Below are 27,706 nucleotides of genomic sequence, written 5' to 3' on the forward strand. Positions count from 1 at the left end.
TATTTTAACTAAAATATAATACTTCCTTCAACGTTTAAAGACATTATATATATACATATACGTATATATATAAAACCATGGAAGACTGAAATGTTAATAATATCTTATATTTTATTAAATAAATGATGATACAGAAATAATAGCCAAAATATTTATTACTGATTCCTTAAATACACTATTTAAAAACTCTTAGCTAAAACATTAAATTTTTGAGCCACTGAAAAAGTGAACTGCCTCACAGAAATACTTAATATTATAAAGGGAATATGCTATTTTAACATTGACTCCATTAAGTTATTACTTTAAAAGGTACAGGGTGCTGTCATTACCCATTAAAATAAAAACACAATGAGATAAACAACACAGGACAACTACATGCTAATATTCTGAACTAACACTTCAAATGTGGACTGACCACATATTTTATTTAAAGCTTAAATAATAAATGTTTCTTTTGGCTAAGACAGCTTTTATTGTCATTAGGTTCTACTGATTTTTGAGAAATAGAGCTGCTCCACACTGAATCCACTGATCTTGGCTGCCCCCACATGGAATGTCGATATTGATCACCACACGATCCCTTTCAGCACTTGTGTAAACAGGCAAAGATATGCACTCATCAGGGGAATATGGACCATATGCGCCCTGTTTAAAAAGAATTAATTTTGTTTTAAAATACAGCAATATACTGTGTTGCAACAGGTCATTAGATAACCAAATACGAACACAAAATCTTCCCAAATAATAAAATATATTTAACATTTTATTATGAAATGTTTTAAATAAAGACTAGCATAATAAACCACATCATTCAGTTGCAACAATTATCAGCTCATGGCCAACTGTATTTCATTTATAACCTCCCCCAGCCCCAAATAATAGAGTATTTTGAATCAAATCCTACACATTATAAAATTTCATCTATAAGTATTTAAATATATGTCTATAAATAAAATATAAAAACATAATCAAAATACTATATCACATAAAAATATTAACAATAATTCCTTAATATCATCTTATACCCACTATGCCATTATCCCATAATTTTTAAAAGATTTTTTTGGAAGAACTGCAATTCAAATAGAGCCCACACTTTGAGGTTTGTTATGTGTCCTAATTCTCCTAAATTTATTTTTTCTCCTTTATTCCTTGTAATTTGTTTGCTGAAGAACTATACCAAAGAGTTTCCCACATTCTTGACTTTTGTTCGCTACATTCCCATGGTGTCATGTTCTTCTGTTCCCTGTATTCTTATAAAGTGGGTCTGGAGGTGAGTTCAGATTCAGATTCAATTTCCGGTAAAAACACTGCATAGGTAGTAGTGTATACTTCAGTCAAGAGGCATATAAAGTCTGGGTGTCTCTCTTTTTAGCTATTAGGAGCCATTGATGATCATTATTTATATTTAAGATTAAAAAATGATAATCTAATTCTACATCCCTTCATTTCCAGGCAGAAACAAATCTATAAAGAGGAACTTCCAGTTATCAATCATTTGATTACCAGGAGGTACAGTTCATATAGGAAAGGCTGGAATAAATGCTATCTAATTTCCCTTTATTTACACGCTTTTAAAATAATGCATTTGTTCCCTAGCATACTGTAAAGGTGATCAATGAGCACCCTCTATTTTTTTAAGTATCATTATGAACTGGTGGATTTAAATATGTTCAATGTGCTTCAATGCAATGCAATTACTATCTTATTGGTGTTCAAAATGTCAATCTTTGTGCAGTGGGAACTCATTAGGCTGGCTCCTGCGGGTTTTTGTTTTTGTTTTGATATGTCCCTAGTAGTCTTCAGTAGCTTTCTTACCTTCTAGTATGTCAAGATGTTGTAAGTTCATCTTGTATATTTGCTGTCTCAGAAATCAAAAATTAGTCATTACTCTGAGGATCCTTGGTTCCTTTAATGAGAAATGGTACTAGAGATCGTAGTCTGGGTGCTAGGAATGATCTATCATTCTCCTTCTAGGATTTTTCAGTGACTGAAGCTTAGAAATATGTATTTTTTTAAAGAAAAACATCAGAAGTTCATAATAGTAATTCCAATTCAAATTTAGGATTCATGTTTTTATTGAATTTATATAATTTTATTCAACTAATGGATAAGTTTTTAGAGTTAGAATGAAACTTAAGAGAAAAGTTAGTCTCATTCTAGAATTTTACAAGTGACAAATCAGAAACCCATGAAGAATTTATCATGGTAACCTAGTTAGGCAAGTGGCAAAGTTGCCATAGGTAGTACAATTGAAAAAAAAAAAAAATTGGCATTAGCTTGTTTAGGAGCTCCTGACCCTAGAGAGTAGATTACTCTCTGAGCATCTGTTTCCCTATCATAAAAGGAACATAAACAACACTGGTCCACCTAATGGGATGTTGGGTGAATCCAATGATGTATTATTAAGGAGTTCAAATACAAAGCATTATTTATTCACACAAGGACTACATATGCATAACTTTTCTTTAATTCCTACTAATTCTTAAATCAATTAGAAAAAAAGTCCCAGCTTTTTACCATCTACTACAGGTCATGGATGGTGCTAGGATAGAGAGAAATAAAAATATTTTTTCCTTCATGAAGAAATTTAAAGCATTCTATTTTTAAGTCTAAGTGGGCATTATATGGAATTTTGATTGTCTTTTCCAATCCTTTTCTCTACCCCCACAACACTAACTTTTCTAAGTCCTTGATATAAAACAGTTAAGTCCCTTTGAAAACTCATTCATTTCTAAAATTCCTAAATTGTAACCTGATTGACATGAGAAAATTCATTCTTTATGAAGAATCATTACCCAAATAGATAAGAAGACCATCTGCCCTGAATGTTTCTAATTTTCCTCTATGTTTGTATTGATGATTCTGTTACTCATCCATTCATTTAACAGCATTTATGTGCTAATATTGCACCTAGAATTATAAAAGCAAAGCATTTCAATATATATCCAAATAGAGAAAATAATAATCTTCTTTAAAGCTTAAAATTTAGTTTAAGAAACAACATACACATCAAATATTTAGAATATAATTTTTTGCAAAATGAGTATTTTAAAGAAAATCAAAATAAACTACTACTCTGGGATATGTTAACCTGACAAGGATTAATGGGGAGAATGAATCCTGAGTTGGGCCTCAGAAAAATACAGAATTTGGAGTAAAGAGAATTTTCAACCATTATTAGTCACTGCCTAATCTCTTCCCTCTTCTCTAATTCTGCTTAAATGGCAAAGCTTTAGCATTCACAAATTCCTGTGATTTTCATAACTCCTTAGCCATTCCTAAAATTAATAACCTAGTATAGGCTTTCTTTTGGTATTGCCTTTAAATTCTTCAGCAAAGAGCAGACAAACATTGCATATTTGTTGAACTGAAATGATCTGAACCTATGAATGTCTATAATCCTAGAAAAGGTCTTAAATTATCTTCCTCTGCCACTCTATATTTGCTTTCTTTCCCATAACTTCTATGGTCAAAAATGAAAACATCATATTGAAATGTTTTATAATGCTATTCCTTTCTATTCAGAAGATTTTCTCTATATCTCTTCATTTTAATGCCAAGCAATTTTCTCTTTAAATTAGGAATTTAAGAGTAATGCAAAGTTGATTCTTTGCATATTCACTATCAATTTACCAGTTTTTGTATATATTTCCAAACCCTTCCAAACTTGCTTTTGGTTGTAGGCTTTTTGTTTGTTTTAAAGTGAGGGTACAAATCTTTCCAGCAAAATGTACAGTGTTTTAAAAGCGAAGTACCACAGTTGCTTCTTAAAATTTTACTTGTCATTGCTTAAAATCTCATAAACAGTAAACGTTACAACCTTCTGTAAGAAAGGTTAAATGGACTTGCCCTTATGTCACCAATAAATAAATGATCAAAGTAATAGAGCTAAGTACTTGGGCATTCTCACACTTAACACAATACCTTATGCAGACAGAAACTTTATATTGTTTAACTGAATTAAATTCTTATGCCACAATTCCCTCTTTAATATGTTTATCTTAAAAGACAAAGTACAGATCCTGCTGGGCTGAAATATTTGGATGAAACTAAAATTTTATTAATAACTATTAATAAATACACTAAGTGCTCAGTTAATGCAAAAAGATATATTAGGAAAACTTCAAATAATATTATATTATATGTAAACAAATTAGTTTGACATTATTAAAATTAAATAATTAAAAATCTATATATTATGATTACTCACGCTCATGCCCATGCCCCAGGGAAAGTGGCTTAAAAGTATACGTGTACTACAAACAGAAGGCAATAAGCTAATATGTGAAAGAAGACATTTACAAAGGCAAATGGTGATATTTGGTATTACTTAGCCAACAAACTAAAGAAAATAACAAAATAAAACAACACCAGAAAACAAAAAAGCCCCAAATTATCCAGGTTAATTATGTTAACTATTTGGCCGATATCAACTCAAATTTCATTATAATAAAACACACGAGGGCAAACCAAAATATTTTTCTCATCAGAAATATATTTATGCATAAAGTCCAACTAACTTATTCTAACATATGCTTTCTGAATGTTTATGAACCAAGTCAGTGAACAGTTATTTTTTTTTAGGAAAGAAGATGTTATGACATCAGAGGTTTCATGTACATAAAAGTGGCATTATTAGTAAAGCAACCCTTGAAAATATAACTATCTCAAAACAGGAAACAAAACAACTTGCCAACAATGAATATTTTGAAAGACTTCATTCTGTCAAGAATGTCTAGGTACTCTACTTTGGTAGAGAAATACTTCCCTCTATTTTTCAATAATACAATGCTAACAACATTGCTCTCATAGTAAGTTCTTAAGAAAAAAAACCTGTCACATAGAAAAGACATTAATTAAATATTTATTATATTTAAACCAGAGTGCATCCAAGGCAGAGTTTTCAGCATATATCATTTCATATACATGGTGAAAATACTTTAACGTAAAGAAAAGACTGTTACTGTGAGTTGCTTGTGTAATCATTATATAGTCATAATTTCCCTGAGAATGAAATTGTTTCTGAAGTTGTACTGTCAGTTGTGGCAACTGTTGGAAGGTGTAGGCCTGTGGGGTTCAGGCTGGTCCAGGGTTTCTATGTTACTGTGGGGCTGATAAACCCGAAGTAACACTCTTTATTGGAAAAATAGAACAAAGGCAAACTGACTTCCTGTGGAATGTCAGAACAGGACATTATCTAAGACTGATTTACCTCATAAAGTAGTGTTTCCCAAACTACGTTATGTGGAACATAGATCCAGATGGAGGGTGGGGTGTAGATGCATGAACAGGGTTGCATGTTAAGTAAATTTTGGTAGTTCCCAGCGTTTTTAATATCCTCAAATACATCATGAAGTTCCAAATTTAAATCTGTTTACTGAACAATTTTTCAGAGAACCATTATGGAATAATGTAGTGTCAAACACTTTTTAGGAACTGCTTTGGAGAAAGTGAATGCTTTTTTGGGTAAAATCCTGTAGGGAAATCTTATTGTACCTATATTAATTTAACCCCTAGAACTGAACTGGAACTTGAAGAACCTTAAGAGTCTGCATCATGAATGAATGAACACATAAATGAACAGTGTGAGTGTAGGTATATTAACTTCCTGCACATAGATAATGGTAAACAGAAACACTAGGAAAACATTAGCACCAGCATTTTACTTCCTTTTAATTCTTGAGCATTCATAATTCTAATTTTGTTAACTGGCAAAGTATATTACATTTATAATAGAAGCAATGGTAAACCTCCCCCTCCCCTCAATAAAAGCCTTAGAATTTGTTGTTCATATCCTTTGTTAAGTATTACCACATATTAAAAAATCTCAAAGTTCTTCAGTCTTCTGCAATCTAAAATGCTCTTTAAAAAAATGTAGGTGCTATGTACCTCCTAGTGCCTGAGTTGTCCGGCATGTTTCTGCTGAAATAATGCTATTCAGGACTTTTAGGGGTCAGATAATATTATCGAAATAATTTGTGGAAAAACCTTCTTCTGGCCTAAAAGGAATTAGTCACCAAAGTTCTGAACTCCATTATTTTATCTAAGCTTATCAAAGGATTCTGAACTTTCTGCAATGAAGTAGCTGTAAGAGTAAGTGGCAAAAGTAATTCTTTTTACTTGTTTATATAAATTGATGTTGATGCTTCCTTTGATTTTATGCTGGTTCCTTCCCTCTTGGTAAAAACGCGTTAAAATGCTGATGCCCCCCACCAAATTCTGTAAAACTTATTAAAAACAGCTATAGTTGCCCTAAAAAAAATGATTTCTTGAACAAAAATAGTGCTTAACTCAAGCAAAGTTGGAGAGTTTGATAGTTTATACAGAGTCAGCAAACTTTTCTGTAAGAGGTCAGATAGTAAATATTTTATGGGCTATATGGTCTTGGATACAACTATATCCTCAACTCTGCTGTAGTAGTCTGAAAGCATCTACATAAATGGGCATAGCTGTTTTCCAAACAAAACTTTCTTTATGGACACTGGAATTTGAATTTCATATAATTTTCACATCATAGAATATTGGGTTGGCCAAAAAGTTCGTTCGGGTTTTTCTGTAACATCTTGCAGAAAAACCCGAATGAACTTTTTGGCCAAGCCAGTACTATCCTTCTAAGTTTTTCATCTATTTAAAAATGTAAAAGTCATTCATGCTCACATGACTGTGGGCTGTACAAAAACAGGCAGCATACTGGATTTGGCCTGTGGCCTGTAGTTTTCCAAACTCTGGTTTATACTGTTAGGTTGCCTCAGTATTAGGCCTAAGATTTAAGAGAGATAACCTGGATTTGAAACTTAGTTGCTTACCTATTAACTATGTTATCTTTATCTTGGTCAAGTTATACAATCTTTTAAGCTTCCATTTTCTTAGTTTACAATGGAGATGATAATTCCTATTTCAAATGTTTTTGGAAAGCCTAAATATCTTGTATTCTAAACAGTTTGTACAGTGCTTGGCACATAATAAATACAAATAAATGCTCATTGCTATTGTTCAAACACTAGTGCTACTACTGGGGGACCCATAACAAATCACTCTATTTACCAGATTCACGGTTTCTTCCTCAGCAAAACAGAGAGAAAAACTACTCTACCATACGCAGAGGACTGCAATGAAAGGTAAGTGTGATTGTATTTCACCCTATGCCAATCCTCAATTCTCTCAGTGCTAGACTGCTTTTCTAAAACTACAGATCTGATCTTACAACACACGTGTTCTAAGCTCTCAATGGCTTTCTATGATCATAAGATAGTCTAAACTCCTTGGCATGGCTCCATGGCTTGTCGTACTTGGTCTTAGTCTTCCTTTCTGACTGCATCCCCTACCACTCTCCATTTGAACCATTCCAGTACATTCCAGATATACTATACTTTCAGTTCCCCAAATAACCTAAATTCTTTTCGTATCTCCATGCATTTAAATATACTTCCCCTTCTATATGGAATGCCTTGCCCCTACCATTTTTGAATTTGTCCTTGAACTTTTCTTACTTCTACTGTGACTACAGTCCTGAGAAGCTGCTTCCTCTCCCTGTGAGGTCATCTGACTTTCCCTCATCTGTTTATACAAGATAGAGCTGAGGTCTCCTTCATTTGCCAAAGCACTTCATGTAAACCTCCATAATTGTACTTCTGTAACTCTGAACTGTAATAGTTTCTTTACCCGTTTGCTCCTCTACTCAACAGAAGACTCTGATGGAAGAGATTTATTTTTGTTATCCCAGGGTTCAGAATATGGTACATAGGAACTTAATTATCTAATGATGATTGAAAGCACTTAGTACACTATAAAGCACCATATGAAGTAAGTTAATTATTATACTATTATAAAAACATTTAAAAGTGTTGGCATCAGGAAAAATTAGACTTACCGTGTATGACGCCCTGCTAGGTACCTTCACAGACACAGGACCTTATTTATTCCTCAACATGGTCCTATACAAACATCATTATCTCCACTTTCAAATGAGGAAACTGGCTCAATGAGGTTAGGTAATTTGCCCCAAATCACCCAGCTCATAAGTTTGGGAGCTGTGAGTGGCATTTAGACTGCTGGGCTCCAAAATTTCATGTTCTGAAACATTTAGCAATATACTTCATATTCTCTCCTTCTTAGCTGATCTAGGAGAGGCAGTCAAAGCAGTAAGATTAATGGGAAGAAGAGGATCACTGTAAAGGAAGGAGGGGAAAAAAGAGGTGGGGAAGTATCTTAAACCCTTCCATTACATGGCAGGAAAAAGTGCAGAAGCCTTTGGGGAAATCTCTTTTATAAAAATAATAAATTCATATTATCTTTCAGCCATCTCTTTTATTGGCTAAATATTCCAATTCATTTTACCTCTCTTTACATGAGATATTTTTCAAATTAAATTACTTTTAGCTTTCTATTCCTATCCTGATTTTTTAAAGTGTGGTAAATAAAACTGGATAGAAATGATACTCAAAGTAAAATATTGTGGAGGGATAAATTCCAAGTCTTATAATGTTATGTTGCTTTTCATACAACCCAGTTAACAGATTGGCTTCTGTTCATAACCACACTGCATTCCTGATCTGCATTCAGTTTGTGGTCAGTTATGTGGGTACTGCTCTAGGTCACTCTCTTTTGCATTTATGCCTACTCATTCTCCATGCTCTATTTTTATTGCTGGGGTTTCTCCTTAAGTGAATCATTTTATACATGTCCTACCTTTCCCCCCATCAAGGTCATTATATGGCTTTTAAATTTGTTTGCCAGAGAAGTAACACTTCTCATAATTTGGATTCATTTGAATTCATCTCTGTCATCATATACAATTTTATATATTATGGTTATAACCCTCAGCAAATTTTAGCCTTAACTTTTTTTTTGCTGTATGCGGGCCTCTCACAGCTGTGGCCTCTCCCGCTGCGGAGCACAGGCTCCGGACGCGCAGCCTCAGCGGCCATGGCTCACGGGCCCAGCCGCTCCACGGCATGTGGGATCCTCCCGGACCGGGGCATGAACCTGTGTCCTCTGCATCGGCAGGTGGACCCCCAACCACTGCGCCACCAGGGAAGCCCTAGCCTTAACTTTTGTATAGAACTTTCGATCTGGTCCACACACCTAATGTGTGTAATCCATAAGTTACCAACTTTTTGACATACAAATTTCTTACATGAATCAATAGCCAGAGAGAAATAAAATAAAGATGATTTCAACTTCTCCCTTCTCTGTCACTCTACTACTAGAGAAAATGAAGCTTATATGGGGGGTGGAAATGGCGAGTTTCACAGAAATGTATGTTCCTTTAGGTCAGAGGATGCTCTTATAGCTCTCTGAGCAATAACTGTTAATTATGGCTTTATTAGTTTTTATTTTAAAATAAATATTGTGATGCTTTGGATTTTTTTTATTTTACAAAAAGAATTATAATAATTGGAAAATTCAATGAAGTACTTCACAACTAGAAAACTCATTTTTCTTGTAGTAAGCAGTATATGAAATAGCTTGTTGGTGATTAGATACAGAATCAAAACTTTAAAGTTTATTCACATGTATTCTTACTTACATTTAGTAAAAGTTATGTGTTTCATCTACAACTATGTCTTATTTTAAAGGCAAATATCCCTCAAGTTCCATTGTTGAAAGTTCTTTCAAAAATTGAAGGTTTTGGACTTCCCTGATGGCGCAGTGGTTAAGAATCCACCTGCCAATGCAGGGGACATGGGTTCAAGCCCTGGTCTGGGAAGATTCCACATGCCGTGGAGCAACTAAGTCCGTGCGTCACAACTACTGAGCCTGCGCTCTAGAGCCCACGTGCCACAACTACTGAAGCATGAGCGCCTAGAGCCCATGCCCCACAACAAGAGAAGCCACCACAATGAGAAGACTGTGCACCGCAACAAAGAGTAACCCCCACTCGACACAACTAGAAAAAAGCCTGTGTGCAGCAACGAAGACCCAATGCAGCCAAAAATAAATAAATAAATTTATAAAAAAAAATTGAAGGTTTTAAAAGGGAAAAAGTTAACCGAATAGACCTCTGTCAAGACAGTTTTCTTCATCTGCCAATCAGCAGCATAGTGACATGGTATTAGATGTGTATTAACATCTTGATGCTTTCGATTTCTGCATGCCAAGCTACAGGGAAGTCATTTAACTTATGTGAACACACATTTCCTCATTTGAAAATAGGAATAATAATATCTACCTTGCAGGGCTACTCAGAAAAGTATGTAAGGTAAAGTATATAAAACATTTAGCACACTGCTGAAAATAATAGGAACACAATATGTGGTAGTTCAGATTACCATTTAAGGCTTTTTTCTTATTAGACTATAACTTATTTAGAAATTAAAAACTATAATGTTATTCTTTCCATAACAAAATAAAGCTTTTAAAATGTCCTGTACATCTTAAAAATTATAAAGGACATAATATTTGGACTGTAAATTTGTTCAAATGCAGGTAAGATTAGAAAGTAAATGAAAAATTCATAAGCCAATTATATCTTATTGAAAAGATAAAATCTAAAAATGAATTGATTAAATTAAAACTTGTTCCTGTTAAAAATGTATTACCTGTGGAATCCAGCCCATAAAACAAGGGAGAACTGATGATACACTAGGAGAATCATGCTGATTTTCAGAAAGTCGATTTCCATCAAAACTGCATCCTTCCAGTAATAAGCCACTGATCTGTCATAGAAACATATAAACCATTAAAATATGTATTAAAGGCTGAAATGGCAGGAGTTACTATAGTATATCTTCAGAAGAAAGGCAACAATTTTCATTGTGACTATTCATTCCAAACAATGTGAAAACAAAGATCATGGTATTTTGTTTGATAATAATGTAGGTGAAGACCTGAACCAATGTTCACTGTGAGCTTCCTTTAGGCTGAATCCTCAATTTTAGCAAGTATTTTGGAAAAAAAGACTTATAAATGTCATTAGTTATACAATTGCATATGTCTTGGCATTAGATTAATGGACATATAACGACAAAAGCCAAAAAGTTACTCTTTTTCCAGGAGGGGGAAAGAAAAGCATACTAGAGAAAAAGAACATGTGCTACCTGCTTGGAATTCCAACATCATTTTCTAAAAAATAGAACAAAATTTGGAAAGGTTAATGAAAAAATTCTTGACATGTCATGCAGAGCTGAAAGAAGAAAAAAAATGGAGAAAGAGTTCATCTCTTATTCTAAATTAAACTTAGTGTAAATTTATAAAGTTATGAAAATAAAAATATAATTATTTTGGTAATATTAGTTTCATATTTCTTTAAAAGTGTTCATTCTTTTCGTTTCTGTAGTGTTAATCTACCCTGAGTTTATCTAAAGGCAACAAACGTAGAGCCTCCATTTGCATTCAGACTCCCATCTATAGTCTCACAATTTAAACTTGATAGAAAATGTAAACAATCTTATAAATATTGTATAGTACCTTTTAAGTTAACATACTATAGAATTTTAGAGTCAAGGGAACACTTTAAGTTGGAAGTGTTGAAATCATTTTCAGTTATAACTAGAGAATGGTTTAGGGACGAGGAGGTACTAGTAGAGTATGCCTTGACAAATAGTTCTGATTAGCTAAATTTATAATAGGGTTCTTTACCATGAAAAGATAAGCAACTTGTTTGTCAGTGAAAGAGATGGGATTAAAAATAGAATTATTGAATTCCTAAGTTCAATATTCTTTCTACTATACTACTAATGTGATGTTATACAGGCCACTTCAGGGGTGTTGCCTTGAAGAAATGTAAATTAAAATTTAAAGAGTACTTGCTAATTTCAGTGCTAGAAAATCTCTGCAAGATAATTCTTCTAAGGCTTCTTCTAGAAATTTCATTGAGTTCTGCACTCAACTGGTCTTTACAGAAATTTGTAAATGTAGTCCCCCCACTGATAGTGTCACAACTTGACTATGTAATATGCATATACAGATATAAACTCATCATTTTCCTCTTCTAACCAGGGGGTAGGAGGGATGAGAAATACTATTCTCTGGAGCCTATTTCAGTAATTGGCACTACTGACCATGTAGTTGCTTAATCAGACACCTGGGAGACATTCTTGGTTCCTTCTCCTGAACTTCCCACATGCCATCAACTATCAAGTCCAGCCACTTCCAATAAAATCTTTTAAATCTCTCCTTTTCTCTCTATACCCTCTATCATTCCCCTACTTTGGAATGTAAAGTAAAAAAAAAGAAAACATAAGAACTTCAAAAAGTGATACCCTGTTGTTTATATAATAAAATGATGATATATCAAGGATTGGAGTAGTATCAACAAATGGTACCCTTGTTCCATCTGGAATTCTGCATCAATGGAAGGTGAAAAAACAGGTAGGCCCAAAATATTACCTTTATTACTGAAAAAGATAGTTTGGAGGATATGACAGGTCTCCAGGCAAATGGACTTGCTAATATCAACACTAAACACAAGAATTTGGAAGGCTTAACTTCTAGTTATGACAGTACTAAGCTAAGGAGCCAGCTGCACCAGGTGCAGAGACTGCCTTGAAGGGGCAGAGCAGAATGTGTACACCCAAAAGAAAAGCATAGGAAGGCACAGTATTCAGCCCTGGGTTTCTGACTCAAACTCACAGTCAGATAAACACCTTTATCTGACACCTTTCCTGGAAAGGAAGGAGTCAGGTAGAAGGCAGAGAGTGTCTAGGAGTATGAACCTTAGTAAATATTCCTCCATGCAGAAAAAAACAATAGGAGCAGGAAATAAGAAATCCCCTCTAACATTATATTTAAAATACTTGGAAAATTGCCTGATATACAGCAAGTGCTCAATAAGTATTAGCTATTACTGTTCATTTAATCTAATCCATATTCAAATTTCTAGACATTTAGAATTGTTTCATATAGTGTATCCATTTAAATAAGGCAAAATAAGGTTTGATTGGAAATTATTTAAATAATTTCAATCAAAAAATTTTTGCTTATATTTGATTTTGCAAAATATTTCCCAAATTTGTCCTAGATAACTGAGTCTATCCATCACTTCATTTATACATCAAACAGCTAGGCGATGTGTTAGAGCATGCTTTCTAATTTGATCAATACTGTACTTCCACTCTCTTTTTCACCTCCTTTAAATGATAAGCCATATTAAAATGCTATTTATACTTAACATATATACTTATGGGGCAAACTTCATACTTTTCTATTAAAAGTTTGTTAGAAGTCTATCTTAGTCATTAGTACCTTATTGTGCATGACACATATCCCTTGGATGCAAAGAAATAATTACTGAGATCAGAGCTCATTTGTTTACATTATTTTATTTTATTTTTTCAAGTAGACATTTTTTTGAATTCCAGTATTTTCTTTATTTCCACAAGAGAGACATTTGAAAATATTAACTATATCAACACCTGATCTCTCTTTTCTTTTACTTTAATCTTTTTTTTAATTGAAGTATAGTTGATTTACAATATTGTGCTAATTTCAGGTGTACAGTGAAGTAATTCAGTTATACATACATATATACCTATTTCTTTCAGATTCTTTCCCCTTATAGGTTATTACAAAATATTGAGTATAGCTCCCTGTGCTATACAGTAGGTCCTTGTTGGTCATCTATTTTATGCATAGTAGTGTGTATATGTTAACCCCAAACTCCTAATTTATCCCTCTCTCCCTCTTTCCCCTTTGGTAACCATAGGGGTTATGTCTGTTTACATTATTTTAAAAGAACAGCATTGTCAAGGCTGCTTCTTGACATCTGTACAAATATACTATTTGAGTTGAACACAAATAATTAAGTGAAAGGCATCTAAATGTGCATCTCTTGCTGTAATACCATTTCCTCTAACTATTCTTGTTTTGCTTATAAATGCATAGCTTTCAATTTAACAGAATAGGAACAGCACAAAATCATTAAAGCAAAAGGAAAAGAATCTGTACTTGGATGTTATTCACACTTGAAACCTCTGATTAAAACATCTGAAACAGAGGGGCAGTTGCAAAAGTAAGAAAATAAAAAAACAAAACAACAATGACAACAAAAACTCAAAAAAAAACCCTCACACATATTTCGTTCTGTTTATAGTTTCAAAACCATTTATTAAGGGCAGTATGTATCAGGCCAACCACAATTGCATAAATATATTTCAAATAACTAACTACCATGACCCCAACCTACTTTGAAAAGGCTATTTTAAGATCAATCTGATTCAATTCTTTGAGGTGAGACTCAAAAGGGGTAACAGTAATAGTAGTGACTTTGCTCACTAAAAACAGGATTAAAGCCATTAATTTATTTCATATACAATGTTGAATTCCTTGAATACTTCTTATTTTAACTTGAATTTAACTTGGATTTAACGGTGAATTAAATGTTTCCTTTGCACAGCAAAGGAAACCATCACATAATGAAAAGATAAGCTACGGAATGAGAGAAAATATTTGCAAACAATGTACCAACAAGGGGTTAATATACAAAATATACAAAGAGCTCACACAACACAATATTGAAAAAACAAACTACCCAGTCAAAAAATGGGCAGAAGACTTAAACAGACATTTCTCCAAAGACGACTTTCAGATGGCCAACAGGCACATGAAAAGATACTCAATATCACTAATTTTAGAGAAATGTAAGTCAAAACTATAATGAGGTATCACCTCACACCTGTCAGAATGGGTATCATCAAAAAGTCTACAAATAATAAATGCTGGAGAGGTTGTGGAGAAAAGGGAACCCTCATACTGTTGGTGGGAATGTAAATTGGTGCAGCCACTGTGAAGAATGGGAGATTCCTTAAAAACTAAATATAAAGTTACCATATGATCCAGCAATCTCACTCCTGGGCATATATATGAAAAAGATGAAAACTCTAATTTGAAAAGATACATGCACCCCAATGTTCATCACAGAACTATATAGTCAAGATATGGAAACAACCCAAGTGCCCATCAACAGACAACTGACTTAAGAAGATGTGGTATACATATACAATGGGATATTACTCAGCCATAAAAAGAATGAAATACTGTGATTTGCAGCAAGATGGATGGTCCTAAAGAATATACTAAATGAAATAAGTCAGACAGAAAAGCAAATATTATGATATCACATATATGGAATCTAAAAAATAATACAAATGAATCTGTATACAAAACAAACACTCACAGACACAGAAAACAAACTTATGCCTAAATGAACATCTCTCCAAAGAAGACATACAGATGGCCAAGAGGCACATGAAAGGCTCTAATTAGCATCACTAATTAGAGAAATGCAAATCAAAACTACAATGAGGTATCACCTCACACCAGTTAGAATGGACATCATCAGAAAGTCTACAAATAACAAATGCTGGAGAGCATGTGGAGAAAAGGGAACCCCCTTGCACTGTTGGAGGGAATGTAAATTTATACAGCCACTATGGAGAACTGTATGGAGGTTCCTTAAAAAAGTAGAAATAGAATTACCATATGACCCAGCAATCCCACTACTGGGCATATACCCAGAGAAAATCATAATTCAAAAAGATACATGCACCCCAATGTTCATTGCAGCACTATTTACAATAGCCAGGTCATGGAAGTAACCTAAATGCCCATCGACAGACAAATGGATAAATAAGATGCGGTACATATATACAATGGAATATTACTCAGCCATAAAAAGGAACGAAATTGGGTCATTTGTAGAGACGTGGATGGACCAAGAGCCTGTCATACAGAGTGAAGTAAGTCAGAAAGAGAAAAACAAATATCGTGTATTAACGCATATATGTGGAATCTAGAAAAATGGTACAGGTGAACCGGTTTGCAAGGCAGAAATAGAGACAAAGATGTAGAGAAAAAACGTATGGACACCAAGGAGGGAAAGTGGGGAGGGGGGGCCTGGTGGTGGGATGAACTGGGAGATTGGGATTAACATATATACACTAATATGTATAAAACAGATAACTAATAAGGACATGCTGTATAAAAAATAAATTAAAAAAAAAGAAAACAAACTTATACTTACCAAAGGGGAAGGGGAGTTGGAGATAAAGTAGGCGTATAAGATTAACAGATACAAACTGCTATACATAAAATAGATAAGCAACAAGGATTTACTCTATAGCACAGCGAACTATATTCACTAACATCCTCTAATGGAAAATAATTTGAAAAAAATATATATATAACTGAATCACTGTGCTGTATACCTGAAACTAACACAAAATTGTAACTCAACTATACTTCAATTTAAAATATTATATTTATTGTTATCAGTCATATATTTGAAATTATTTTCAGTATATTTAATATATAGTTTTCCTCTTTATTTCTTTTTGTTTAATTTTTCTCCTTTTCTGCTAATGGACTGTGTATCTATTTTTATAAGCTTTTAACCATATCTTTTGAATAGTAACTGTGACATTTTCTAATGATTTCTTAGTTATTCAGTACTTCTCCTGAACATGACATGGATTTTATTTTAGCATGTTATTTCTAATCTAATTATTACTGTTTAGAGTTTTAGTTTTAGTTTAAACATAATAAAAAGTTATATTTTACAGTCAATACTTAATTTAAATTACATGCTAAAATTAAATTATTTTGTAATTTTTGGGCTCACTATTATTTTTGGTATATTTTGTTTTCTCTCTGGCTTTTCTTTTTCATATTTTAATACTTCTTTGAGGTTCTGAGAGTGGTAAGCACTTGTGGTGTTTGGGTTTCTGGAAATATCTTTTTATTGCTTTCATTACTGAATGATATTTTAGATGGGAATAAAGTTTGAGGTTAACAATTACTATTCCTCATCAATTTGAATATATTACTCACTTCATTGCCTTTTGGCATCTAGTGAGCTGATGAGTAATCTATTTGATGTTATTTTTTGGTTTTTTGTATTTTTTTTTTGGTTGGAACTTTGACTTTTCTATCTGGTAGCTTTTAAGATTTTTTCACTTTAACCCTGATATTGTATAGTTTCATTATAGTGTAACGAGGTGTGAACTTGAATATACTTTTAGTTAATTTTTTTGGTACTTTGCATGTGCATTTCACCTGAGAACTCTTACCATTTTCCAATTCTGGAAAATCCCTGCAACTAATTTTTCAAATTTTGCTTCTCTGCCATTCTGTCTGTTCTATAGTAGAAATCCTTTTACAAGTAGGATAGAATGCCTTAAACTATCCTCTATGTCTGATAATATCTCTCTCATATTTTTAACACTTTACATTTGTGATCAGTTCTGAGTTAATTCCTTAGCACTAACTTCCAATTAATATGTCTTTTTCAATTGTATCTAATGTAGAGTATATTTAATCTATCAATATTTCATTTAAAGATTATATTTTTCATCTCCAAGACTACTGATTGGTTTTCACATCTACCTACATATAACTGTATTATTTCTGCCTGTTTCTATTCTGTGAGTTCTGATAATTTTTTTAGTGAAAGTTATTCTTTCTTACAACTGTTTACGGAAACTAAAATAAATATTTTAACATTTTTTATCAGAGTTTCCCAAAAGTAATAATAAATGAAATGACCAGATGTTGATTAACCTAATGATTTTGCTCATTTTCTATTCTAGGATTAGATTTTTTCCCCATTTATTTGGATTTGGGTTTCTAGGTTCATCTTGAGGGGTATTTTATTTTTCTCCCACATACCTCTACCTCTATAGTGACATTTCCAAATCTACATAGCTATAAAATTTACAATGCCAGTTTGGAGGTTCTATTCTGCAGGTGTTGGGGATATTGCAGTTCTAAGCTATTGATCTGGTGGTTAGTGTGGCTCAATATCTAATATTAACTCTATGCCTTTATCTTTCAGCTCCCTTAGGCCAATAACTTTATTCAGTCTCCTTTTATTGGAGAGCTGGAGAGCCTAATCTCAGTCCTGGATTTAAGCAATGACCCTTGTTTCAGTCTCCATTTCACATATAGCACCACTAATTCCTTTCACTCTGCTGGGGCCATACTGTTCATTGCTTCCTACTTCTGGACTTGGAGCTCAAGATCTGTACTTTCAGACTTAGTCACAATTTTACTTTGTCCTGCTTCTGATGCAATGAAATACTGATGTTTGTGGTTTCCTCTTTTTATATTTTTTTTATCATTATATATCTATCCGGAGCAAACAGGATGAATCATTAGCTCCCTGGGCCATCTTCACCTGAAGTTCTCAACTGTTTAAAATCAGAATACATTATACAATATAATATATAAAAGGAGGAAAGAAAAATGGGTAGACAAATATCTAGGGGGATATATTAAGTATATCTCTTAGAATGAAAGAAAAATAAAGTTTGTACTGAATGTGTTAGGTCCATTTAATTATAAAAAGAAATTTTGAGGAAAAAGTGTCCTAAAATATTAAAATTAATCTGCATAATGGTTTCATAGGTCTGTTTGCTTATTAAAAAATTCATAAAGTTGTATTCTTAAGATTTGTGCAACTTACTGTATGATATTATGCTTCACTATAAAACTTTACCAAAAATAAGATACAGAGGTCAACATGAGGAGGCTCTACACATAAGTCAAAGACTAGGGATACTGCACATGAAAAAGAATAATAAATTAATAAATGCAATTTACAGAAGCACATTAAATATAAGAAGTTCACACTGATACTTAAAAACAGAGAAGAAATGTTATTGAACACTGTGGGAAACAGTGTATCAACACCATATTCTGAATATCCCTAGTTTAAATTTTTTTAAAAAAGCATTTATCCTTTATTTTCTATATAAAATTCCATGGTATCTAGGTAACCACATAGACCTAGCTGATTAGGCTTCTTTGAAGAAAATTTCAGCTAATAAATGCAGAAGGAATAACAGATTTAGAAAAATTTGTTTTATCTACAACTACTTCCATTTTATAAGAAACGAGGGACAGAAGAACAAAAGTTACATAATAACACAAGGAAGCCAAGACATGAATATCAACTGTAGATCATTCTATAAGAGAAGTAACCTTGATTCTGTAACGAACAGTGGTATGAAATAATAAGAGGAACCCCATCTAGATGTGAAAAGACATAAGGTACATAATAACCAAACACAGTGTCTGGACCTTGACTCTCATTTGAACAAACTATTGGAAAAGAGTTTTTTTTGAGACAGTGGTAAATATTGTTATGAACTGAGTATTAAATGATGCCAAGGAATTATTGTTAATTTTTATATGTGTGATAATATATTGTGTTTATTTAAGAAAAAAATTTTTTTGAGAAATGGAGGAGTAAAACAAAACAATGTCTGGAATTGCTTCAGCAAAGACAATCAAAGAGAGAAAAAGAAGGAATGTTTCTAAATCTTGAAAACTCTGCATATGGAGATTCATTTTACTATTCTCTCTCCTTCTGTATCTGTTTGCAATTGTTTAATAAGGAAAAATACTACAAAAATTTGGAAAAAACTTGAAGATCAGAGAATATTTAAATTTTCTCTAGGGAATTACCTTCTCTGTCTAGAGCTACTATCCAATACAGTAGCCATGGCCACATGTGCTATTGAGCATTGAGATGTTACTAGTCTGAATTGAGATGTGCCATAAATATGGAATATATGATGGATTTCAAGGACTTTATACAATAAAAAGGAAAGTAAAATATATCACATTCATAATTTTAAAATAGTTATTATATGTTGAAGCAACAATATTTTGTATATATTAGGTTAAATAAAATAATATTAAAATTATTTGTATCTGTTTCTTTTACTTTTTTTAATGTAACTACTAGAAAATATAAAATTACATATGTGGTTTGATATAGGTTGAAGAAGGAGAGCGTTCTAGGGAAAGTAATACAAACAGGTTTCTTGGAAGTTTTTGAAAGCTGGGGAAGGAATAGAACCGTTGATGGAACTTAGTACGTAATACCAGCACACTGACTTTTTTTCAGTAGTGTCAAGTAAAGTCGGAATGTTTCGTAGCAGAAAGACTTTCAAAACAGGAAGTTTGAGCCAGTTTTCAGCTTCCTGCTATATTTGCAGAGCATGAGAAGACAGCATTAAATTGGCAAGGCTACCTAAACAGTATAGTCAACTAAAAATTAAAAGTCCTTTAAACTGGTGGAAACATAGTAAGACACTCAAAGCATTTAATGCTACAAGAATATCAAATAGATTTAAAACCTCTGGTTGCTGTAGTTACATAAGTTCTTAAGAAAAATCATTTTTTGTTGAACTGGTTTTATATTGTACTAGTTTGCACATACCAACTCATTTTAGAGATTGACTTTTGGAGAAAATTATATTACTAAGCACTCTTATAGTTCCCCCATGATTTAAAAACAATCTCTACTTTATAATGACTATATAAGCGTATTCACATTAAGTGCTCAGTTTTAAAATGAAAACTATCAGAAATATATGTCTTAAAATGAACTATTTAAGGATTTCTTTTTTTGGTAGACTGTCCACTGCTGGACTGATTAGCTACTTATACTCATTTGGGGAGGATGTGTCTAAAGTTCATAACTCCCAATTCTGATGAACCCATTCTCCTCATGAACCCTCACATGTCTAAATGTCTAATTTCTTCATTGTTTTAACTTCTATTTCCTGGTAAGCTTTACAAGGGAGGGAACTGAAATATGAATAGCATAATAACCACTTGGTATATGGGCAGACTCTAGCCTGGCATGAAGCAGCCGAAATGAACTGGCAAGCATACGCGGCTATATGACTCTACCAGGTCCCAAAGGAGCAGCAGCTTTCAGGTATCCTAGGGAATTGTGCATTATTAACAAGACTAAAATGTTTTTAATAAGCCTGATTTGCCAAGGTAAAAGACTTGTTTTTGCCTTTTGTGTTTGGCAGCATCAGCAGTCAAGGAGGGAGCTGGAAGCTACCCAGATTTGCCAGGGCAAAACTTTCACAGCCTTGGGCAAGATCTAGAACGCAAGCTGAACGGGTGCTTGATTTACACATTTTCCAGTACTAAGTTTCACAACTGCTGTTTAACAAATAATAAATCAATAATGGTAGTGAGGAAAGTTTAGAGGGCCATGTTCAGGATCTAAAAAAATCAATGTACATACATGTTCCCTTAAGCTGGTCTAGGGGGTTGAAATATTGATTGGTGTGGGAACTATAGCCTTGCTTGAACATTTCACTGGTTTAATTCAGTCTAGGGTGGTAGAGATTGAAATATATTCAAAATAAATTAAATTCTGCAGTGACAGTAAAATTCAAATATAATTCAAATCCAATATTCTCCTATCAAAATAATCCTTTTGCTGAAAAATTTGATTAAGAGGAACATAAATGAATTATTTAACTTGCTGATTTTGCCAAGTGCAAACAGTGAGGGGCTTACAAAAACTTTTTATCTGATAAATATATCTGGAACTGCAGGTAAGAAATTAGGAAATGTGCTTCTATAGCTCATATGAATGAGGGGCCAAAGAGAGGAAAAATTCTGTTGAATTACCTCAAATCTCATGTGTAGGGATGGCTTTTTTTTTTTCTTTCTTTCTTTTTTTTTTCTTTTTGCGGTATGCGGGCCTCTCACTGCTGTGGCCTCTCCCATCGCGGAGCACAGGCTCCGGACGCGCAGGCCCAGCGGCCATGGCCCACGGGCCCAGCCGCTCCGCGGCATGTGGGATCCTCCCAGACCGGGGCACGAACCCGTGTCCCCTGCATCGGCAGGCGGACTCTCAACCACTGCGCCACCAGGGAAGCCCAGGGATGGCTTTTTTAACTTAAAGGTGTAAGATATAATTGTATCAAACTTATAATGTTCCTGAATATATTGACCAATGAATATTTTGGTTTTTAACAATATAGTAGCTTTCATGAATGTCAAATGACAAATGAAAGAATTTTGCTTTACTGGATAAGAGCAGAGAACTTTTATTAAAATACACTTTTGTTTCTAATTAAAAAATAAATATTGCCTATTGAAACCTAATCCAAATTAAGTTAAAAGAAATAATAAAACACACACACACACATAGGTTTTCAGAGACCCTCATAATAAACATGTCAAGGAAGTTATTATTTATATCCATTGATAAAAGAGACAACAAAGGCTCAGACTGCTTTATTGTTTTTAAAAGTCACATGGCTCTGTTTTGGAGAACTAAGATTAGAATCTTGCTTTAGTTTTTTTTTTTTTTTTTTTTTTTTTTTTGCGGTACGCAGGCCTCTCACTGCTGTGGCCTCTCCCATTGTGGAGCACATGCTCCGGACGCGCAGGCTCAGCGGCCATAGCTCACGGGCCTAGCCGCTCCGTGTCATGTGGGATCTCCCCGGACTGGGGCACGAACCCATGTCCCCTGCATCGGCAGGCGGACTCTCAACCATTGCGCCACCAGGGAAGCCCTAGAATCTTGTTTTATTAACTGCCAGCCTTTTTTTCCCCATCTATAAAACATAACATATATGCTTGGGGTTTTCTGGTTGTAGATAATTTTATTTCTATTTTGTAAGAACAGGAGCGAAATAGTTCTGGAAATATGAACACACCTTGACACAAAATAAAACTCATTTCCCTTGTTTTTTATATCAATATACCTAAACAATGATACTACCATATTATGTGTGTGCTTCACAGCTGCTAAGAGACCACACAACCAGGTAAACTGCATGATTCCTGGATTATACATCATGTATTCCCTCCCTCTCCTTAACAGCTAGGCAACAGTTTATGTGCACCAATAATAGCTAAGGTAGCTCTTATGGGCTAGAGGCTAAGGTTAAAATAAAATGTAAAGGATGAAAGAGAACCTGCTAATTTCTTCAGCTTCAATGGAGAATTTTATAGCAATCTATAGAGCCAAAAGAGAAACAAAGACCTAGCTTATTGTTAATGATCAAATTTCTGGCACACTATACCATTACAGCTGATGTTAATAATGCCTATTATAGTGCCTCTCCTATTGTTGGCCTTCAACTCAACAATTCAACAAGGTTTTAATGGAGCGCTTATTATGTAGGAGGTATCGTTTGAGGTATCTGAGATACAACAAAACTGGAAAAAAAGTGACTACGCTCATGGGACTTACATTCCAGTAGAATAAGACAGACAACAAACAACAAATATAATAAATAAATTATATAGTATGTTAGAAAGCAGTAGTGATGAAAAGAAAATTGTTGACCTGAGAACTAGAATTATATAAATAGAACTTCTGAAAAGTCAGTTGCCTAAGGTTAACTAAGTTAAAGAACTATGGTTTTACATTTATTTTAATTATATGTAATATACTGAACTAGATACTGGGGATCTGAAGATGGATAAGACAGTCTTTATCTTCAATGTCATTACAGTATCATAAGACAGACCAACACAGATGTATAGAGATAATCGTACTACAACATGCAGCATCTTATATTAGCAGTGGAAAAAAGTTAAGAGGGCAATTCTATATGTGAGAATGGGAAAGAATGGTAGAGAATGCCAATGACATGCAAGAAGGTTGGAGTTGTTGGGGGAAGCATTTCATTAGTTTTGTTATTAATATTTGAATGGTTATCTATATTATCTATTATTGCAAGAGTAATGCATTTTTAGCAGAAAAGCTACCTAGGAAAATTTACACTGCAAAAGATGGCTTAATTTTTTTTTAACATAGTTGGCTTGATTTTAATAGTGAACTAATATACTCACCACCCTAAGGACAAGATTTGGTCTAAATTTTTCACACCTTTTATACATACTTTATTGTATAGCAAATATTTATTGACTTGAATGTTAGAACAGGTAACCTAACAGAACTTCAAGATTTATATCATTTTTTACCGAAGTTATATTTTCAAATACTATGTTATATTCCTAAGATTCTTATTTTTGCATTAGAACATGTTGTATCTTGTACAGGTTGTTTCATGTTAAATCTTAACTTATTTTGATTTTTCACACAGGTAATATAATCTATCTCTGCTGACCTTACACTATAGAGATACGTGACTTTGAGATTGGAGCAAAATCTCTTTATCACAGTTGGCAATTACATAATTTTTGACTCAGATAAACATCTAAAATTATTCTAATACCTTAATTTGCAGCTTTGCTTCTTGCAGTCGACCTTTCCATGAGGCCACAAATTTAAGGCTATCCACAGAGCAGACCACAGCCCTGTGAAAATAAAGCATCAAATGTCAGAAAGAGATAATTTTCAGGAATTAAAATATGAATAGCTATAGAAGATATACACATTCCTATTTATTTAAAATTGAAATATTTATAATGTACAAGTAATCAGATATCTTAGGCTATGCACAATACCTCAGATTTCACACTAAGTTTTTAAAGTTAACTTGTTATGTCAGTCTCCTCTTCAAGGTTGTGTAGGTATCTTGAGGATAGGGTCTTTTATTTTTACATCCTCTGTTTTGACCATCATCCTCAAATGCAGGCACATAATGGGGGTTCAATAAATGTTTACTAGCTGAACTGAAATATGATATTTATAATATGCTCCTGAGGTACTATCAATTGAATATCCCCCAAAGCACTAAAAAGAAACTAAATTTTTTTCAGTATGTTTTTGGAAGTGTCTCTTTCATTGCATCTAACTTCTTAAAAATGATAGACTATATATGATATGATATTCCAAATTTGTTTTTAAAAAGAGTTTGAACTTAACCATCAAATACTGTTTCCCACCAAGAAGCCTAGTCAGCATTGTCTAACAGAATTTTCTACAGAGATAAATATATTTTCATTCAGTCCAAAATGGCAGCCACTACCCAAATGTGGCTATTGAGAACTTTAAATGTGGCTAGTGTATTGAGAAATTACATTTTTAATTTTATTTAACTTGTTTGGGGGGATGCTATTAAAGAATTTTAATAGCAGGTGGTGTTAGCAGTTCTTTTCTTCCTGATACAGACCAGGGTTTTTCCATCTGACTTTATAGTAGGACCACTTGGATTTGTGTGGTGTAAGCAGGATGGAAAGAGGGGAGAAGGTTCAAGGGGGAAATACGCTTTTACATAAATCACATGTGAAGGGAGTTTTGAAGTCATTATTGCTATTGCTTCAGGATGATGGGATTGCTTGTTTCTTTTGATATTAAGTTGTATGAGTTGTTTGTATATTTTGGTTATTAACTCCTTGTCAGCTGCATTATTTGCAAATATTTTCTCCCATTCCTTAGGTTGTATTTTCATTTTGCTGATGGTTTCCTTTGTTGTGCAAAAGCTTTTAAGTTTTCTTAGGTCCAATTTGTTTATTTTTACTTTTATTTCTTTTGCCTTAGGAGACAGATCCAAAAACTATTGCTACGATTTATGTCAAAGAGTGTTCTGCCTATGTTCTCTTCTAGGAGTTTTATGGTTTCATGTCTAACATTTAGAAGTTTAATCCATTTTGGGTTTATTTTGAATATGGTGTGAGGTAATGTTCTAATCTCATTGTTTTACATGTAGATGCCCAGATTTCCCAGTGCCACTTATTGAACAGACTGTCTTTTCTCCACTGTATATTCTTGCCTCCTTTGTTGTGTATTAATTGATCACAGGTGTGGGGGTTTATTTCTGGGCTGTCTAATCTGTTCCATTGATCTATGTGTCTGTTTTTGTGCCAGTAGCATGCTGTTTTGATTACTGTAGGTTTGCAGAATAGTCTGAAGTCTAGAAGGATGATATATCCAGCTTTGTTCTTTTTTATCAAGATTGCTTTGGCAGGGACTTCCCTGGCAGTCCAGTGGTTAAGACTCTGTAGGGGGGCATGGGTTCAATCCTGGTCAGGGAAGTAAGATCCTGCATACCGAGTGGCATGCCCCCCAAAAAAAAAAAGAAAAAAGATTTCTTTGGCAATTTGGAGTCTTTTGTGGTTCCATTTCAATTTTAGGATCACTTGTTCTAGTTCCATGAAAAGTGTCATGAGTATTTTGATAGGGACTGCATTAAATTTGTAGATTGTTTTTGGTAGTATATTCATTTCAACAAAATCATAAGAACAACAAGTATCTTTCCATTGTTTGGAATCTTCTTCAGTTTCCTTCATCAATGTTTTATACTTTTCAGATCATAGGTCTTTCACCTCCTTGGTTAACTTTATTCCTAGGTATTCTTTTTGATGTGACTTTAAACATTTTTTTTTGACTTTTTCTTTTTGATAGCTCATTATTATTGTATAGAAACATAATAGATTTCTGTATATTAATCTTGTATCCTGCAACTTTGCTGAATTCATTTATTAGTTCTAACAGTTTTTGGGTGGAGACTTGAGGGTTTTCTATATATACAGTAACATGTCATCTGCAAATAGTGAAAGTTTTAACTCTTCCCTTCTAATATGGATGCCTTTTATTTCTTTCTTGTCTGATTACTGTGGCTAGGACTTCAAATAATATGTTAAATAGAAGTAGTGAGAGTGGGCATCCTTGTCTTGTTCCTGAATTTAGAAGAAGGCTTTCATTGTTTCACCACTGAGTATGATGCTGGCTATAGGTCTGTCATAAATGACCTTTACTATGTTGAGGTATGTTCTCTCTATATCCACTTTGATGAGAGTTTTTATCACGAACAGATGTTGAATTTTGTCAAATGTTTTTTCTGCATCTATTGAGATGATAATTTGATTTGTGCCTTTTCTTATGGTAACGTGGTGTATCACATTGATTGATTTGCAAATGTTGAGCCATTCTTGTGACTCTGTAATAAATCCCATTTTATCATGGTGTATGAGCCTTTTTATATATTGTTAGATTTGGTTTGCTAATATTTTGTTAAGGATTTTTACATCCTATATTCATCAATTGGCCTGTAATTTTCTTTCTTGTAGTAGTCTTTGGCTGCTTTTGGTTATCAGAGAAATGGTGGCCTGGTAGAATGAATTTGGGAATGTTCTATCCTCTTGAATTTGGGGAATAGATTTAGAGGACACGTATTAGTTCTTCTTTATATGTTTGGTAGAATTCCCCTGTGAAGCCATCTAGTCCTAGACTTTTGCTGGCTGGGAGTATTTTTATTACAAATTTAATTTCACTACTAGTGACTGGTCTATTGAAATTATCTATTTCTTCTTAAGTCAGTCTTGGCAGGCTGTATACTTCTAGAAATTCATCCATTTCTTCTAGGTTGTCCAATTTGTTGGCATATAACTGTTGGTAGTATCCTCCTGTGATTTTTTTTTTTAAATCTCTGTGGTATTGGTTGTTATTTCTCCTCTTTCATTTCTTATTTTTTGGGTCTTCTCTTTTGTTCTTGGTGAGCATGGCTAAAGGCTTACCAATTTTGTTTATCTTTTTAGAAACCCAGCTCTTGGTTTCATTAATCATTTCTATTGTTTTTTTCTTATGTCTATTTTACTTATTTCCCCTCTGATCTCTATTATTTCCTTTCCTCTGCTGATTTTGGGCTTTGCTAATTCTTCTTTTTCTAATTCTTTTAGGTGCTATGTTAGGCTGTTTATTTGAGTTTTTTTTTTTTTTTTTTTTGCAGCACGCGGGTCTCTCACTGTTGTGGCCTCTCCCATTGCAGAGCACAGGTTCCGGACGTGCAGGCTCAGCGGCCATGGCTCACGGGCCCAGCCGCTCTGCGGCATGTGGGATCTTCCCGGACTGGGGCATGAACTCGTGCCCCCTGCATCGGCAGGCAGACTCTCAACCACTGTGCCACCAGGGAAGACCGAGATCTTTCTTGTTTCTTGAGGAAGGCCTGTATCAGTATCAACTCTTAGAACTGCTTTTGATGCATCCCATAGATTTTCGAGTGTTTTGTTTCCATTTTCATTTGTCTCAAGGAGGTATTTTCTGATTTCCTCTTTGATTTCCTCATTGACCCATTGGTTTTTTAGTAGC

General features: G+C 33.6%; 1 protein-coding gene across 2 annotated transcripts in view; it reads right to left on the bottom strand.

The window, feature by feature from the left end:
• Positions 1-277: 277 nt before the first annotated feature.
• Positions 278-27,706, bottom strand: part of DYNC2H1 (dynein cytoplasmic 2 heavy chain 1) — a gene marked incomplete at its 5' end in the record, with an annotated part of 370,982 nt that continues 343,553 nt past the window's right edge. For both annotated transcript variants that reach the window (XM_082660860.1, XM_082660861.1), the window contains 3 exons: positions 278-645; positions 10,545-10,661; positions 23,952-24,033. In XM_082660860.1, the coding sequence (XP_082516986.1) occupies positions 487-645; positions 10,545-10,661; positions 23,952-24,033 (358 nt within the window). In that variant the 3' untranslated portion in view covers positions 278-486. The remainder of the gene's footprint in view (positions 646-10,544; positions 10,662-23,951; positions 24,034-27,706) is intronic.

Source organism: Grampus griseus (assembly GCF_964374135.1).
Source record: "Grampus griseus genome assembly, chromosome: 8".
Classification (NCBI taxonomy): domain Eukaryota; kingdom Metazoa; phylum Chordata; class Mammalia; order Artiodactyla; family Delphinidae; genus Grampus; species Grampus griseus.